The sequence below is a fragment of the Dipodomys ordii genome, unplaced genomic scaffold (assembly GCF_000151885.1).
Source record: "Dipodomys ordii isolate 6190 unplaced genomic scaffold, Dord_2.0 Scaffold1, whole genome shotgun sequence".
NCBI classification, from domain to species: Eukaryota; Metazoa; Chordata; class Mammalia; order Rodentia; family Heteromyidae; genus Dipodomys; species Dipodomys ordii.
The window spans coordinates 62,344,885-62,360,506 of NW_012267217.1; the positions used below are offsets into that span (position 1 = coordinate 62,344,885).

The following is a 15,622-nucleotide window of genomic DNA, read 5'->3' on the forward strand; positions in this document are numbered from 1 at the left end:
GACAATACTTTCTCAGCTCTGCAAATCCAACCAGAATAAAACAAAATTAGCCACTTAAATTCTTAAAGTTGCCTTTTACATCTCAACTAAATATTCTATTCGGCAACTAGATTAGACTTTCTGGCTGTTACCTATATATGAATACAAAGCAACCTATCAAACAAATCTACCATAATGTGCCAAAATCCACTGAGTAACTTTTGCAGTTTCTTTCTTCTTTGGCTAGGTGCAGTCACTAGGCCACGAATGTTAGTGGAACTGACCGATGTCTACCACCATGCCTTCTTTTGAGTCTTGCATACTTCCTGCCTGGGCTGTCTTGGAACCTTGATCAAAGTAGCTAGTCTGACAGACAAGTACATGTGCCACTGTACTCAGATAATGGGTGAAAATGTTGTCTCTTTTGTGTAATACCAGGCTAACTCAAACTATGATTCTCTGAATCTCAGCCTCCCAAGTAGCTAGGGCTGTTCCATGTACACGGCCAGCAGGGTGTGCTTAGTAAACCAAACACCACTGCAGGCCAATATGCGGTACAAAGGCCCATCAGTGTTAGGTTAACCTAACAGCTTTGACCCATTCACATGAATTCTATTTGCTGGTTCCAGAACAGGCACTCTCCATATGCTTCTAACAGATCTGAGCCTTGGTCTGTTACAAATAAGCACAGCAGTCTTCCACAAACCTTCCATGTGAGCAAGCACACAGGACCATGGTGTTCTCTCTCACACACTTGTGCCTGGGACGTGAGAGCGGCAAGTCTGGCCTTGCCGCATTCCTTAAGAAGTGTATGTCTGCCACCAGAGTTTAGGACTTTTAATTTGTCCTAAAGTCGCTGAAGCAAAAAATCATGATAAAACATTCTTTCTTTTACAACCCCAACACAAAAAAAAACTATTTGTAGGAAAAAAATGGTTTTGTACATGGGATGAAACAATATAAATTCAAAACTTACAGATAAGGGTTAGCTCTATCACTCATCTCTTTAAAAAGTTTATATGAATATCCAGTCAAAACCAACAGGGTATCTCTCTTGAAATGTAATCTCTATGGATTCCAAGTAGACCACAGGCTGCACACTGTCTTGGAATGTCCTCAGAAGGCTCTGTCATTAAACAGGTAACAGAGTAAAAACCTCAGAGTCCTTTCTTTCAAATGGAAGAGGGAAACACAGGAACAGAAGGAACTACTCAAACTTCGTCTTCTTTCCTTGTGGTTTGAAGTCTCCACCACCTCCTCCTCCTCCTCCCCTGCCTCCTCGGAAGCCTCCCCGGCCTGCAGGAAGAACATGAGGACATGGTGTCAGGTTATCTGACTTGCCCTTCCCCAGTACTGTGACTCAGAGCCTGCGCCATGGGGGTTTCACGATCTGTCTTACCTCCAAAACCGCCCCGGCCGCCTCGGCCAAATCCGCCTCGGCCTCCTCTGCCTCGCCCTCCAAAGCCTCCTCTGCCGCCACCTCGACCCCCGAAGCCACTTTCACCCTTGGGCTTGGCCCAGTCCAAAGTAACTTTGTTTCCATCAATTTCACAATCTTCCATGGCGTCCATGACCTCCTTGGCGGCTTCTTCACTGTAGAAGTCTACAAAACCAAACCTACAACAAAGGAAATAGCCCATTTTGAAGCAAGTACATTTATGCTGAGCAAACAACAAATCACAAAAAAGCAGCTTTGTTCAGCTGAGAAAACATCTGCTTTCTGTGGAAAAGTATTAATAGATTCAAGAATTTCATTCTTAAATGTCTCACAGAACAGCCCAATATACCCTCAGTGAAGCCAGAAGGTAACAGAATGTCAGTTCTGTGAACTGTCTCTTCTTCTCGTGCGAATCCATAAACTGTCACCAGCTGACAGAAAGGAGCTCAATGAGAAGACCCTCCAGAGCCAAGCTCACCACACACGCACAGCTTCCCAAGAGCACATTTCCCATGCCTCACCCCTTGGAGGACCCCGTTTCCCGGTCAGTTACTATTCTTGCACGAATAGAACCCTCAAATGATTCCTTTAAGGTCTCTTCAGTGGTTTCCTCAGACAGACCTTTGACAAACAGAGTTTTGGATGCATCTGTGAAGGGAAAATACATCTGTATTGGAAATCAAAATTCCTGACATTTTGTATAATATCTACTCATCTTTGAGCAGGAAAGGTAGTTGACAGGGCGCCAGTGGCTCATGCCTGTAGTAATCCTAGTTACTCAGAAGGCTGAGATCTGAGGATCGCAGTTCAAAGCCAGCCTGGGCAGAAAACCCCATTAAGACTCTCATCTCCAATAAAGTACTAGAAAACCCAAAGTGGCCCTGTAGCTCAAGTGGTAGAGCGCTCACCTTGAGGTGAAGAGCGCAGGGACAGTGCCCAGGCAGCCCAGGCAGAGTTCAAGCCCCATGACCGGCAAAAAAAAAAAGGTAGTTTTCCATCTACCAGCCTCCTGCAGCGCCACAAGGACCCCAGCATTAAGAATATATATACACGACTCATGCCATTGCAGTCCTGCAATCCTGCTCAGACCAGGTACAACAGTGGAACTTTGTTACATTGAGTTGACATAGCTGGATCAGAACTTGACTATCTAGAGGAATTTTCTAGAAATTTCATCATTATCTCTCAGAGAAATCAGTCATCATATCCAGCTGTCATTGACTCAATAGCAATACGGGAAAAGACATTCCTGGATTTGCAGGATATGTAATCATGGCATGAATAAACCAGCATCAAGGAAGATTCCCAAAGCCCACATCTTGCCAACTGAACTTACGTCCTCTGGCATTAGGTGATCCCCTGGGTCCTTGCAACTCCAGCCTGATAGCTCTGCCCTCAATTTCCCTTTTATTGCATGAGTTTAAAGCTTCTTTAGCATCTTCAAATGAAGCAAACTCTATGAATGCATACCTGAAGACAAACAGTCAACATTTAGGTACTCTGATGCCAGCAGGAACGCCCGTCCCTCAAGCAGATTCTGAACAGAATCTGCTTGTTTCATGCATCTAAAGCCTTCTAGATTTTCTAGGCTTTAAGATTCTTACTTTTTTTTATATAGCCCATACTAGGTTAATGGTTTAAAAAGTCACTTTACCCTTTAGGTTTGCCATTTGGGTTCTGAGGCACTTTGATAAAAGTTGCCTTCTCAAATACTTCCTGAAGAGTTTCTTCTGTTGCACTGTAGGAGAGGTTGCTTAAAACCAGAGTTTTTGATTCACCTGAAAAATTAAAAAAAAATTACATTTGACACCTTGCTGGTGCACAGCCATATTCATATTCATTAAGAGTTCAACATGTGCCAGGTACTGGTGGCTCATACCTAAGGATTGCCTTCAAAGCCAGCCTGGCAGCATAATCTGTGAAGACTTACCTCCAGTTAGCCACTACAAAAACTAGAAGTGGAGCTGTGATTCAAAGTGGTAGAGCACTAGCCTTGAGTTTTTGGAAAGCTCAGGGACAGTGCCCAACCCATGAATTCAAGCCCCATGACTGGCAGCAAACAACCAACTCATTTGGGCACTGGTAGCTTATGTACCTGAACCTGTAATCCTAGGCTACTCAGGAGGCTGTGATCTGAATATCGGGTTCAAAGCCAGCTGAGGCAATTAAGTCCATGAGACCTCTCTCCAATTAACCACCTGGAACTCAAAGTGAAGCTGTGGCTCAAAGTTGGACAGCATTAGCCTTGAGGACAAAAGCTCAGAGATAGTGGCAATCTCCATCTCCTGAGTAGGATTATAGCAGCCACTGGTGCCCAGCAAGCGCATCGTGTCTAATGATCCAAGTCTAATGTACTTGCATTTCCTTTTGTGCCTGTATCAGGGCTTGAACTCAGGGTGGGTTTCATTGTCTTACTTAGCTTCCTTGCAGCAGGTGACCAATCATTCCTCCAGTCTGATACTTTCCTAACTGGAGAGTATGTCTTTCTGCCTAAATCCTAGTAGGTAGTTTTATAGGTATGAGCCACTGGCCACCCAGCCAAGTACAAGTAATTTATGGTCTAGAGGTAGAAATGGGTCACATTCTCAATTATAGAATCCTGTAACAAACCTACAGACTCACATCAGTTTAAACGCTATTCTCACCTTTGAATTCTTGCCTCTGTCCTTTTTCTCCAGTATAATGCAGGGCAATGTTTCGTCCATCGACTTCTGCCCCCTGCTTTTCTTCAAAGGCTTTCTCTGCATCAGCTTCTGTCTTAAATTCAATATAGGCAATCCTGCAACAAGAATGAGACATCGAACACTCTCAACATGGAAAAGTGAAGACTTTTCTTCCCTCTGAACATGTTCATACTTTATAACAGGATCAGATTCTAGGAAATACACTGTTAAGGCAACTGTCACAGTATACCATACCGATCTGTGTAGAATTGGTAACAAATCATCTAAATAACTATATATAACTAAACTCAATTTACACAACATTTACAAATAAAATTTTTGTTTTTAAGAGCTTATCTTTTTTTTTTCTCAGTCTGTCATGGGGCTTGATTGAACTCTGGGCCTAGGCACCGTCCCTGAGCTCCTCAGCTCAAGGCTAGTGTTCTACCACTTGAGCCAATGTACCACTTCTGGTTTTCTGAGGGGTTTATTAGAGATAATAGTCACAGACTTTCCTGCCTGGGCTGGCTTTGAACTGTGATCCTCTTCTCTCAGCCTCGCATCCTAAGCAGTTAGGATTACAGGCACGAGCCATAGGCGTCTGGCTCCCAGGCTGGCTTTAAACCAGGATCCTCAGATCTCAGCCCCCTGAGTAGCTAGGATCACAGGCATGAGATGCCATGCCTGGCAAGCTTATCTTTTAAAATCATTCCATGAATTATTTTGCATTTCTTGTAGACATGAAATGTCAAAGCTACAGAAAAAACTTACTTTGTAAAAGAAAGAATAACAGCTGAGCCCCAGTAGCTCACGCCTGTAATCCTAGCTATTCAGGAGGCTGTTGTCTGAGGATCATGGTTCAAAGCCAGCCTGGGCAGGAAAGTCTGTGAGACTCTAATCTCCAATAAACCACTAGAAACCCCAAAGTGGAGCTGTGGCTCAAGCGGTAGAGCACTCACCTTGAGCTGAAGAGTGCAGGGACAGTGCCCATGACCCCCCCCCAAAAGGGAAGAACCAGCACGTTGGCATATCTCAATTCCAGCACTCAGGAGGCTGAGGCAAGAATTCCAAGGCAGTCTGGACAAAACAGTTAAATGTTCTAGTGATAAAAATCAGTTTCTCTTATATCGAAAAATTAACTTTACAACTTTGGTGGGGGGAGTAGTAGGGAGGGGAGGTGGGGCGAGTATGGGAAGGGGAAAGGGGGAAACAAAGAGGAGGCAACAATGCCTGGTAAGAAATGTGCTCGTTATCTTGCTCATGTAATTGTAACTCCTCTGCACGGTATTCTCACAATAAAAAAAAATCAGTTTCTCAACAATCAAAAACATACCCTTTACTTTTCCCATCATGGCTGACTACTCTGATTTCCATAGCGTTTTCAAACACTTCTTTCAAATCATCCTGAGTAACGTTGAAGGAGAGATTTTTGGCCAAAAGTGTTCTTGCTGCACGAACTACAGAAGGAAAAAAACCACAAGACATAGTTCCACTGAACTGATAACCTATGACAGAGCCCTATATAACACTAAAGACAAGCAGTCTCCCATGCTGATGTCTGCAGAATGCCATGACCTACTGCAGGTATGTCTATTGTAGTGACAATTTTTACACAGCAATTTTCCACGAACACAAAGGATATAAACCTTAACACCCTAATAACGTTTAATTGAAGAAAAGCCTTTGTATACTCTAGTACAACAGATACTGCCAAACAGCACTGAGATGATGCTGTGTGGAGAACACCACACCTGGCCTCGAGGCGAGCTGCAGTTACACTGCTTTATCAAGACACTATATAATACAATTTAATTACCTTTAGGGTCTGTGTAAGATATACATGAAATAGTTAAATTGACCCCATCCTAAGCCTCATTGTGCATATGAAAATAATCCAGCCTGAAATCTGAAGCATTGCTCAAACAATCCAGTAGAAATGCACAACTTGTGATTTTTTTTAATTAAGACTGTACTTTTGTTTGCCTAACATGGGAACTTTCCTCATGTTAGAAGGAACAAGTCCAGAGAAAAGGGTAAAGGCATTTTCCCCAGAAAGCTAGTTCCATGGCCTCTCTGGTACATCACACCAGAAGATTCTTACCTTTCTTACTGTCTCTTCCTTTGGGTTTCTCTAGTTTAATTTCATTGCCAAAGACTTTTAAGCCAGTGAGTTCCAATGCTTTTTCTAGGTCTTCAGCAGATTCAAAATCCACATAACCAAATTTCCTTTAAGGTAAAAACAGAAAAGTGAAAGACATTCACCAACACTAATGCAATGGATTAGAAAATGGATTGAGTGACAAAAGCTCCCAATAGGAGTAGCTAAGAAACTGCAAATTTCATATACAGAATGTGAACAGAAATTCACGATAAACATACACATGTAACCATGGAGCACAGCAACCGCTCATGAGTAAACTTAAGATAGAAACTACTCATCTAATATTTTTCAGATCATGAACACCAAATTTCCAAAACTGCTACTTTTTATATCTTAGTTCACAGAAATTTGAAACCTCTAATAATCTAATGATGGCAGAACTCATTTGCACATTCACATTCAAGGCAATCAGATGAACAGGAAAAAGCACTAGGTGATTTCTGCATCCCTGTGTAACTCACCTGTTTGTACCAGTTCTGACATCCACAACAGTAAGATCATTTTTAGCAAAAAGTTCACTGATGGCAGCTTTTAGGTCTGGAACAGATTTGTTTGGATTCAGGTTTCCAATAAACAGATTAAAAGGTGTGGTGGGTTCTGAGCCTGTATTAAAAAAATGAGCTGTTGTTACTGTATTTTTAACCCTGATAACTCTTAGAACAATAAAATTCCCACTAACAGCACATCAGCATAATGCAATGTAACATCAGGTTTCAGTATTAAGTCCCTTTTGTCACTCATCATTTGTGCTCTACTTCAGCTCTTCCTGAAATCCCCTTCTGTGATGATTACCTACCTTCCACTTTCTGTTTCTTGGCTTCAGGAACTTCCTTCTGTTTGCTCATTTCCTTCTTTCTTTTGCCAGGTGCTTCTTTAACAGGCTCTGTGCAATGAAAAATCTGTCACTCATGAGCAGGCAGACACTCCTCCCTCTTTAACTCAGAAAAGGGCAAGGTGTCTCATACATGTAGTCTTAGCTACTCTGGGAGACTGAAGAATTAGTTTGAGGCTAGCCAAGTTAAAAAAAAATAAAGATTCTTCTTCAAATATTCACAATAACTTGGGAATAGTGGTGAGCCTAGTCTCATCCCAGAAATAGGACCACACCCATGATTGGCCTGTGTAAAAAGTGAAATCCTGCAGGGAGATGATGGCTCATGCCTATAATCCTAGCTACTCAAGGAGTCTGAGATCTGAGGATTGTGGTTCAAAGCCAGCCTGGGCAAGAAAGTCCAGGAGACTCTTATCTCCAATAAACCACCAGAAAACGGGAAGTGGCGCTGTGGCTCAAGCGGCAGTGTACTAGCCTTGAGCTGAAGGATAGCACCCAAGCCTAGAGTTCAAACACCACAACCGACCAAAAAAGAAAAGTGAGATCCTAACCCAAAAAATAATGAAAAGCCAAGAGGGCTATAAGGGTATGACATCTAATGGTGCAACATTAGACTATGAATTGACAAGGCCAAATGCCCTGTATCAAAAATAACACAGGTCAAAGTAAATTAGAACTGATACTACCTTCTTCCTCTTCTTCCTCATCCTCATCTTCCTCTTCTTCCTCATCGTCGTCTTCCTCTTCATCGTCGTCATCATCATCATCTTCATCCTCTTCTTCATCTTCCTCTTTAGCCACACTCTTGGCTTTTACAGGAGCAGCTTTTGCAGGTGCCTTCTTTCCTTTAGCTGGTACAGTATCCATAGCTTCTTCCTCAGAATCTGAAAAGACACCAAGTCAAAAGATCTATAGATATAGACAGGGGCTGGGAGGAAGGTGGCTCAGTGGTAGAGCGCTAGCCTTAAGCTGAAGAGCTGAGGGACAGTGCCCAGGCCCAGAGTTCAGGCCCCATGACCGGATTAAAAAAAAAAAATCTATAGACAAACCTGAAGAAAAGTTAACACTGAACTCTTACCATGCTATTTATTACACGTGGTAATATCTTAAGAACTGCTAGACACCAGAGGCTCATACCTGCAATCCTACTACACAGAAGGCTGCAACAGAGAAACTCCAAGATCAGTCCTTTTCCACACTGAGTAAACACATTTAACAGTGACACTCAGAAGACATTATGTTGAAAATGAAGGGCTGGGAAGGTGGCTCAGTGGTAGAGTGCTTGCCTTGCATGCATGAGGCCCTTGGTTTGATTCCTCAGCACCAGCTTAGTGGTGATGTGGCCTTAGTAGTACATCACCAGCCTTGAGCTGGGGGACAGTGCCCAGGCCCAGAGTTCAGGCTCCACAACCAGTACCCCCCTCAAAAAATGAACTGTAGAACTTGTATATGGGGACCAGAGGGAAAACAGTGAAGGAAGGGTAACACTGACCCACCAAAGAAACTGGACTCTTTTCCTAACTTATGTAACACTCCTGCAGCTTTATAGTAACAATTTGCTTTAGTCCTTTCTAAGCACTGCTGGACAGTGATGTACCTTGCCATCCCAGTTATGTGAAGAGTCAGTGATTGGTGGATGACAGGTCCAAGTCAGCCAAAGAACTAAGTCTAAGATTCCATCCCTCTCAATACAAGTTGGATATGTTTGACACACCTGTCAACCCAGTTTAAAATAGATACATGCCAATATAGTCATGTGCCTAAGCACAAAGCAAGACCCTATCTCAAAATAACCAAGTCACAAAAGGGCCAGCATATGGCCCTGTATTAAAATCCCACGATTGCCAAATAAAAGGATGCTTTGCTTGCCACTGGGTCTCCCTTATGTACATAGATATATTCTGCTTTGCTTAGAATAAAAGCTGAGAAAATATTGTAAAGGATTTTAACCTTAACACAGGTGACTGATGGCACATCCAACTGTTACCTCAAAATCTCCATTGAAATTACCCTTCATGAGCTGGATGCAGGTGGCTCAGGCCTGTAATCCTAGCTTCTCAGGTGACTGAGTAGGCAGGAAACTCCATGAGACTCATCTCCAATTAACCACCAAATATCTATTTTGTTATTATTTTTTTCAAACCCTTGGGTCGAGGGCTGACTTTCAATACATCGCAGCAAGGGAGCTGCTCTGCTACGTAGAAACCCGACCCAGAAGCAGGTCATCCACGAATGGTTAACCACCAAATATCTAAAAGTGGAGCTGTAGCTCACATGCTAGAGGGCTAGATTTGAGGACCTCCCCCCAAAAAAGCTCAGAGACCTGGTGCTCAGGTCCTCAAGCCCCAGGACCTGAGGGGGGAAAAAGATATAGTCCTATATGGAAGTGGAGGTGTGGCTTATGTGATAAATGCCAGGTGAGTGAAAGCTGACAGCAAGATAAAGCCCTGAGCTAAAGCGTCAGTACTACATTCCCTAGAAACCGAGAACTTCCAAGAGAACTCACCATCATCTTCCTCCTCATCTTCATCCTCCTCCTCTTCATCCTCCTCATCCTCTGAGCCAGCAGCAGCAGCTGCTGTTTTCATCACTACTGGCTCAACTTCATCCTCTTCTTCATCATCCTCCTCTTCCTCATCACTGTCGTCCTCTTCCTCATCATCCTCCTCTTCCTCATCATCCTCCTCCTCCTCTTCACTGTCTTCCTTTTTGGCGTTTTTACCATTTTTTGCTCCCTTGGCAGGAGTGACAGCACCCTTTTTACCAGGAGTTGCTACCACTACTTTCCCTTGTGTGGCTCCCTTCTTGCCAGACACTGCAACTGCTTTCGCTGGTGTAGCGGTCTTCTTGGCTGGGGTGGCTGCCGCCTTTTTGCCTGGAGTAACAGCTACTTTCTTGGCAGGTGTGGCCACTGCAGCCTTTTTTGTTTGGGCAACAACCTTCTTTGCTGGAGGTGTAGCCTTCTTGCCTTTCTTCTGCGGAATGACAACCTTGAGGATAAATATAAAATACAAGTATTTTTGGTATCTTCCAGTGTGCTTGCCTAGCATGCATGAAGTATTTTTGGTATCTTCCAGTGTGCTTGCCTAGCATGCATGAAGCCCTGAGTTCAAGCCCCAGGACTGGCCAACCAAAAAGAAAAAAAGAGCATGATCCTTTAAGACCATGTGTGTCAAGACACACCAGGCAGGTGTCAAAATACATTGCACCTATGGATGGGGGGTGGGACACTAAAATCTAGAATCTGTGTATGTCCTTGATGTCTCTGGCAAAAACTCTTTTTAAAAATCCTTCTGAGCCATACCTCTGAATTCCACCACCTCATACTTTTAAACCTCAGCTTAACATATGAAAATGATGTCAATAGTACATGTTACTTCAAAGACTACAAATCCAGACTATTCAATACCTTGCAAATTAGATAGAACTTTCTTAGTGAGATTCATTAACTGAGATCCAGTTATGCTGGAGGTCTCCCTATAAATTAAGTCAAGGAAAAAAAGCACTGGTTGCTCACACCTGTAATCCTAGCTACTCAGGAGACTGAGATCTAAGGATTGGGGTTCAAAGCCAGCTTGAGAGGGAATTCCATGAGTCTCTTATCCTCAATTACCAGCAAAATGCCAGTAGTGGAGCTGTAGCTCATGTGACAGAGCACCAGCTCAAGTACACCAAAAAGTGTGGAGATGTGGCTTAGGGGATACAGTGCTTTCCTAGAAGTATAAACATTGGGCATATGTCAGTACTGCTCAATGAACAAATTCTTAAAGAGTTAAAAATCAATGAGTGAGCTGATTTAGCCTACCGTGTTCTAGCAAATAGGAAGCGAAGCTCAAAGCAAGTACTGCAAAATAATTAAAACAAACAGCAGGCTGAAGAATCTTTTGCAAAATTATTAACCTAATAAACACTATCACTTTCCTAATATACTAAGTCCTGCTCAATGCTTATTTTGGCCATTCATGGTGGCACACTCCTGTACTTCTAACATTCAGAAGGTTGAAGCAGAAGTTCTAGTTTAGTGTGAGCTATAGAGCAAGACCATGTCTCAAAAAACAAAACCAAATAAGGCTTTTTGTCAACCCACAAGATACTGTTTGGTCAGTGTTACTAAGCCTAATATGTACAAGGCCCTGGGTTAATCCCTACCACCTGAAAACTTAATGGCATGTGAAATCTGGCACGGTGTAATCAGTTATTAGAAAGTATCACACCAACCTTCATAGCACATAAAAGGAGAAACTGCTCCCAGATCTTATGTCTCCCATATACCAACCCAAATGGTATCAATGTCGTGTCACTCAACTTTTTCAGTAAGTCTAATGCTAGAACAATTTTTTGGAAATAGTTTGCAGCAAAGACCACCTGTTTTCATCAATTGAGTTCTAATAATTCTGCAATAAGTGGAATAAAATTACCTCTTCTCCACTGCTTTCATCTTCTTCGTCTTCTGACATTTCTTCATCTTCACTATCTTCTTCTACCTCCTTCGGGGGAGGAGCCATTTTCTTGGGGTCACCTTGGTTTTTACCGGCCTGGAAATGGACATGTAGAACATCACACCTCCACTCACCATTGCAGGCCATCCACATTTTGTACTACCATCATCTCCATAGTAAAATGCAAATCACCTCTTTTAGAATCCACCTTCCGCGGCTAAATAACATTATAAATTACAACTCCTGTGGCCAGCGCACATATTCCTGTCAAGATTCTGCAAAACAAACCCACCACCAGCTTTGCCTTATTGACTAAGGACACTGGCTTTAGTAATCAACTAGTTGCAGTGCTTCAGCTCGTTCTGTACGCTTGCCGGGACTACCTTCATGGCAACTTTAAAAAAAATACACACGCTCCTTCCATGGACTAGAATCGTCTCAAACTTTTTCCTCCGGCAGGCGAACCGCCCCGCCTCCCGAGAGCCGCGAGGGGCCACGTGGGGTTACCAGGTAAGCCACCATGTGCCCGCAGCGCAGCACTGCCAGGCCCGCCACGTGCAGGTCCTTCCCGCCGAGCTGGAGCGGTGGCGGAGGCCGCGCAGCCGCCCTCGGGGCCCGCCTCACTCTTCCCCTGCGCACACAACCGGCCTCTCGGCGACTTGCGACCCGCGCGGCGCGGCCCACGTGGCTGGCCGCGCGCGCCACCACGTGCGCCAGGAGGCGGCGCCCGGCTCACGCCGGTCGCAGGAGTTTGGCCTCATCACCGCGCCCCGAGGCCCGGCGCCCGCTTCCCCGCGCTCCGCTCGGAAACCGTCTCCGTTCGCCTTCTCTAAACACCCGCCCCGCCACCCCCCGCACAAGCCTCAGCCCTTCACCTCGCCTTCAAGTAAACCAAAAGCCGCGAGACCTCCCGCTAATCGCGCGAGACTTCCTGCAGCATGGCGCCCTCGGAACGCGCCCGGGACTGCGCGCAGGCCCTCCTCCCCGCGGCACCGCGCGCGCGCCTTCCTCAGAGAGTAGGCCTCGACGTTCGTGCTCGCGCTCAAGGCCTCTTACCTTTGCAAGCTTCACCATGATGGCGGGTTACGGACCGCGGAGGGTGTGGGGACGAGTAGTGCAGATGAGGCAAGAGGGATACGAGAAACGTTGACGGCCGCCACGGATAATGGAGATGCCGGAGCGCGAACGACTGACTGCCAGCTACCGCTCGCGTCTGAGGCGAAAGACTGAGCCTGCCCAGTAATCGCCTCTGGAAAGGCGACGACGGCGCCCTCGTGACTCCTCCTCGACCAATCAAAGCTCGCGTCTGTTCCTTTAGCCAATCGCAAGCCTCTAACCCGGGACCGAGCGGGGCGGGCTGGGGCGGCGGGGAGGGGGAGGAGCCTTGCGGCGGCGCCCTGGGGGCGGGACTAGCTTTGTGCGAAGCCGGCGCTGACTGGCTCGTGGGCCCGCCGGTCTCGGAGCGTTCCTGCGCTGCGTGTTCTCCTGGCGCCTGCGCCGTGGAGCGGTCGAGTTTGGCGCCGGCTGGGTGCATTGCGCGGGGGCGTCGGGGCGGCGCGATCTATCTCCAGTCCCCGACTGCCGCATGGTGGTGTAGACCCAATAGCCTTGGAGTTTCCCGGACGCTCTACGGCGGCCTCCTGGAGGCCCTCGGAGTGCCGGAAAGGGAGACCGCAGTGTGCACGTTGGCCCTTGCGGAGGCCCTGCGGGCGTGTCGGGGGCGAGGAACCCACCCCACCCCCACCCCGCCGCGGGTGGCTCCTCTCGGGCCGCGTGCCCGAAGCTCTCCCCTGAAAGCCGTGAATAAAGGCAGGCGATCCCCCTTGTGAGCAGTGCACCGCAAACCCGTTGAGCTCAGGTGGCCTCACGGAGTAGGTATTTTTCTTGGCGGGGTAACTTGGCGGTGCCAGGGTGATCGCGTGATGGGGAGAAGTACTTGGCGGTCTGGCCGCTCACAAGTTTCCTCCTAGGAGCGTGGGACTCACAAGTCCGTTAAGAAGCGGTGGCTCCAAAGCCTTTAGATCAAGGGAGTAAAGGAAGCCAGGGGCCGGTGGCTCCCACCTGTAATCCTAGCTCCTCCAGAGGCAGAGATCTGAGGATCTTGGTTCAAAGCCAGCCTGGGCAGAAAACTATTGTGAGTTCCAGCCCCCAATACTGGCACACACAGCAACAAAGCCAAAGGAAAAGCCCCCTTCAATATGGGGGAAACACAGTGTTGACTCGGTAGGCAGTAAACAAAGGAAAGAGCTTTCAGCAAAGATGGGGGTCAGCGTTGAGGTGGACGTTCCTAACAAGGGCCACATGCCAGAGTCCCTGCGTGAGTGGAAACTGTAAAATTAGTAATCCTAGCTACTCAGAAAACTGGCTTAAAGGATCTCAGTTCAGAGCCAGCCCAGGCAGTAAAATGCCAGATTGGACCTATGGCTCAAGTGGTAAAGCACCACCCCTAATGAAAAAGCTAAGTGAGAGTGCAAGGTTCTAAATTCAAGCCTTGGTACCCACAGGTGCTGGTGGCTCCTGCCTATAATCCTAGCTGAGATCTGAGAATCACGGTTCAAAGCCAGCCTGGGCAGGAAAGTCTGTGAGTCTCATTGCCAATTAACCACCAGAAAACCAGAAGTGACTCTGTGGCTTTAAGTCATAGAGTGTGAGCCTTGAGCAAAAGAGCTCAGGGACAGTGCCCAGGCCCATGTTCAAGGCCCATGACTGACCAAAAAGAAAAAAAAAAAAAAACAATCCCCACTGGCCTATGAGTGGGACAACATGATAGCTCATGCTTTGTGAACTTGGGCTTCAGTGATTTTCTTCTATTAAATGATGGCAGTAATGGAATGGCCATGCCTAGATCCTAAGAGTAAGGCAAAGACAGATCAGTTCCGCATCTTCTATGGTGCTAACTCCTAAGAATTAGAAAAGGAATGGGTTGCTTAAAAGCCCAGAACCTGGGGCTGGGAAGGTGGCTCAGTGGTAGAGTGCTTGCCTTGCTTGCCTGAGGCTCTGGGTTTGATTCCCAAGCACCACATAAGCAAAAAGAAAAAAGCCAGGGCTGGGAAGGTGGCTCAGTGGTAGAGTGCTTGCCTTGCATGCCTGAGGCCCTAGGTTCAATTCCTCAACACCACATAAGCAGAAAAAGCCGGAAGTGGCGCTGTGGCTCAAGTGGTAGAGCGCTAGCCTTGAGCTGAAGAGCTGAGGGACAGCGCCCAGACCCAGAGTTCAGGCCCTACGATCGGACCCAAAAAAAAAAAAAGATCAAACATGGGCTTTTGATTGAAATTGGTATGATCTACTGAAACCTTGGCATATAGGACAGATCTTTTTTTTTTTTTTGGTCATGGGACTTGAACTCTGGGCCTGGGCACTGTCCCTCAGCTCTTCAGCTTAAGGCGAGTAATCTACCACTTGAGCTGCAGCGCCACTTCCGGTTTTCTGGTGGTTTATTGGAGATAAGAGTTTCATGGACTTTCCTGCCCAGGCTGGCTTTGAACCTCAATCCTCAGATCTCAGCCTCCTGAGTAGCTAGGATGACAGGCATGAGCCACCTTTGCCCGGCACTAAAAAAAATAATTTTGAAGAAAATGAAGGAAGGTTGGCACTGTTCAAAAAGAAGGGTGTCAATACCTGACTTATGTAACTGTAACTGTTCTTTGCAATCAAAATTCAAAAAATTATAAATAATGATTTATTGTTATTAGGTGTTGCACAGAGGGGTTACAATTTCATAAGTCAGGTAATGAGTACCTACCTTCCTTCCTTCCTTCATCTCTTTCCTTTTTTTTCTTCCCTCCCTCCCTCTTCCCTTCTTTCTTTTCTTTCTTTCTTCCTTTCTTTCCAATAATGTCACCCTGACTCTGCTTTCCCTGAGTTTCCTCCTCGCCCGCAAGTTAAACAGATCATTTTTCACGTAGTGTATACTTTACAGCATGATTGCGTTTGTTCACCTTGCTCCCTCCTTTTCTGCACCGCCCCCTTCGCCCTAGCTAAAAGAAGAGGGGAATGACTCAAAGCAAAAACTCAGAGCAAAAATGATCACTATGACAGATATGATCTTTAAATGCAAGTGTTTGACTGCCTGGATTCAAATCCAAACTTCCAACTGAGTTCTGTGTGACT

The 15,622-nt window shown here is 45.9% G+C and overlaps 1 protein-coding gene across 1 annotated transcript; it reads right to left on the reverse strand.

Moving 5' to 3' along the window:
* Positions 1 to 801: 801 nt before the first annotated feature.
* Ncl (nucleolin) lies at positions 802 to 12,748 on the reverse strand. The gene is made up of 14 exons (XM_013010237.1): positions 12,569 to 12,748; positions 11,492 to 11,608; positions 9,580 to 10,063; positions 7,760 to 7,957; positions 7,038 to 7,124; positions 6,703 to 6,844; positions 6,182 to 6,306; positions 5,414 to 5,537; positions 4,063 to 4,196; positions 3,072 to 3,195; positions 2,754 to 2,887; positions 1,939 to 2,065; positions 1,379 to 1,596; positions 802 to 1,275 (listed from the first exon to the last, which is right to left on the reverse strand). The coding sequence occupies exons 1-14, from the start codon at positions 12,584 to 12,586 to the stop codon at positions 1,187 to 1,189; spliced, it is 2,121 nt and encodes a 706-aa protein (XP_012865691.1). The 5' UTR covers positions 12,587 to 12,748; the 3' UTR covers positions 802 to 1,186.
* Positions 12,749 to 15,622: the final 2,874 nt, after the last annotated feature.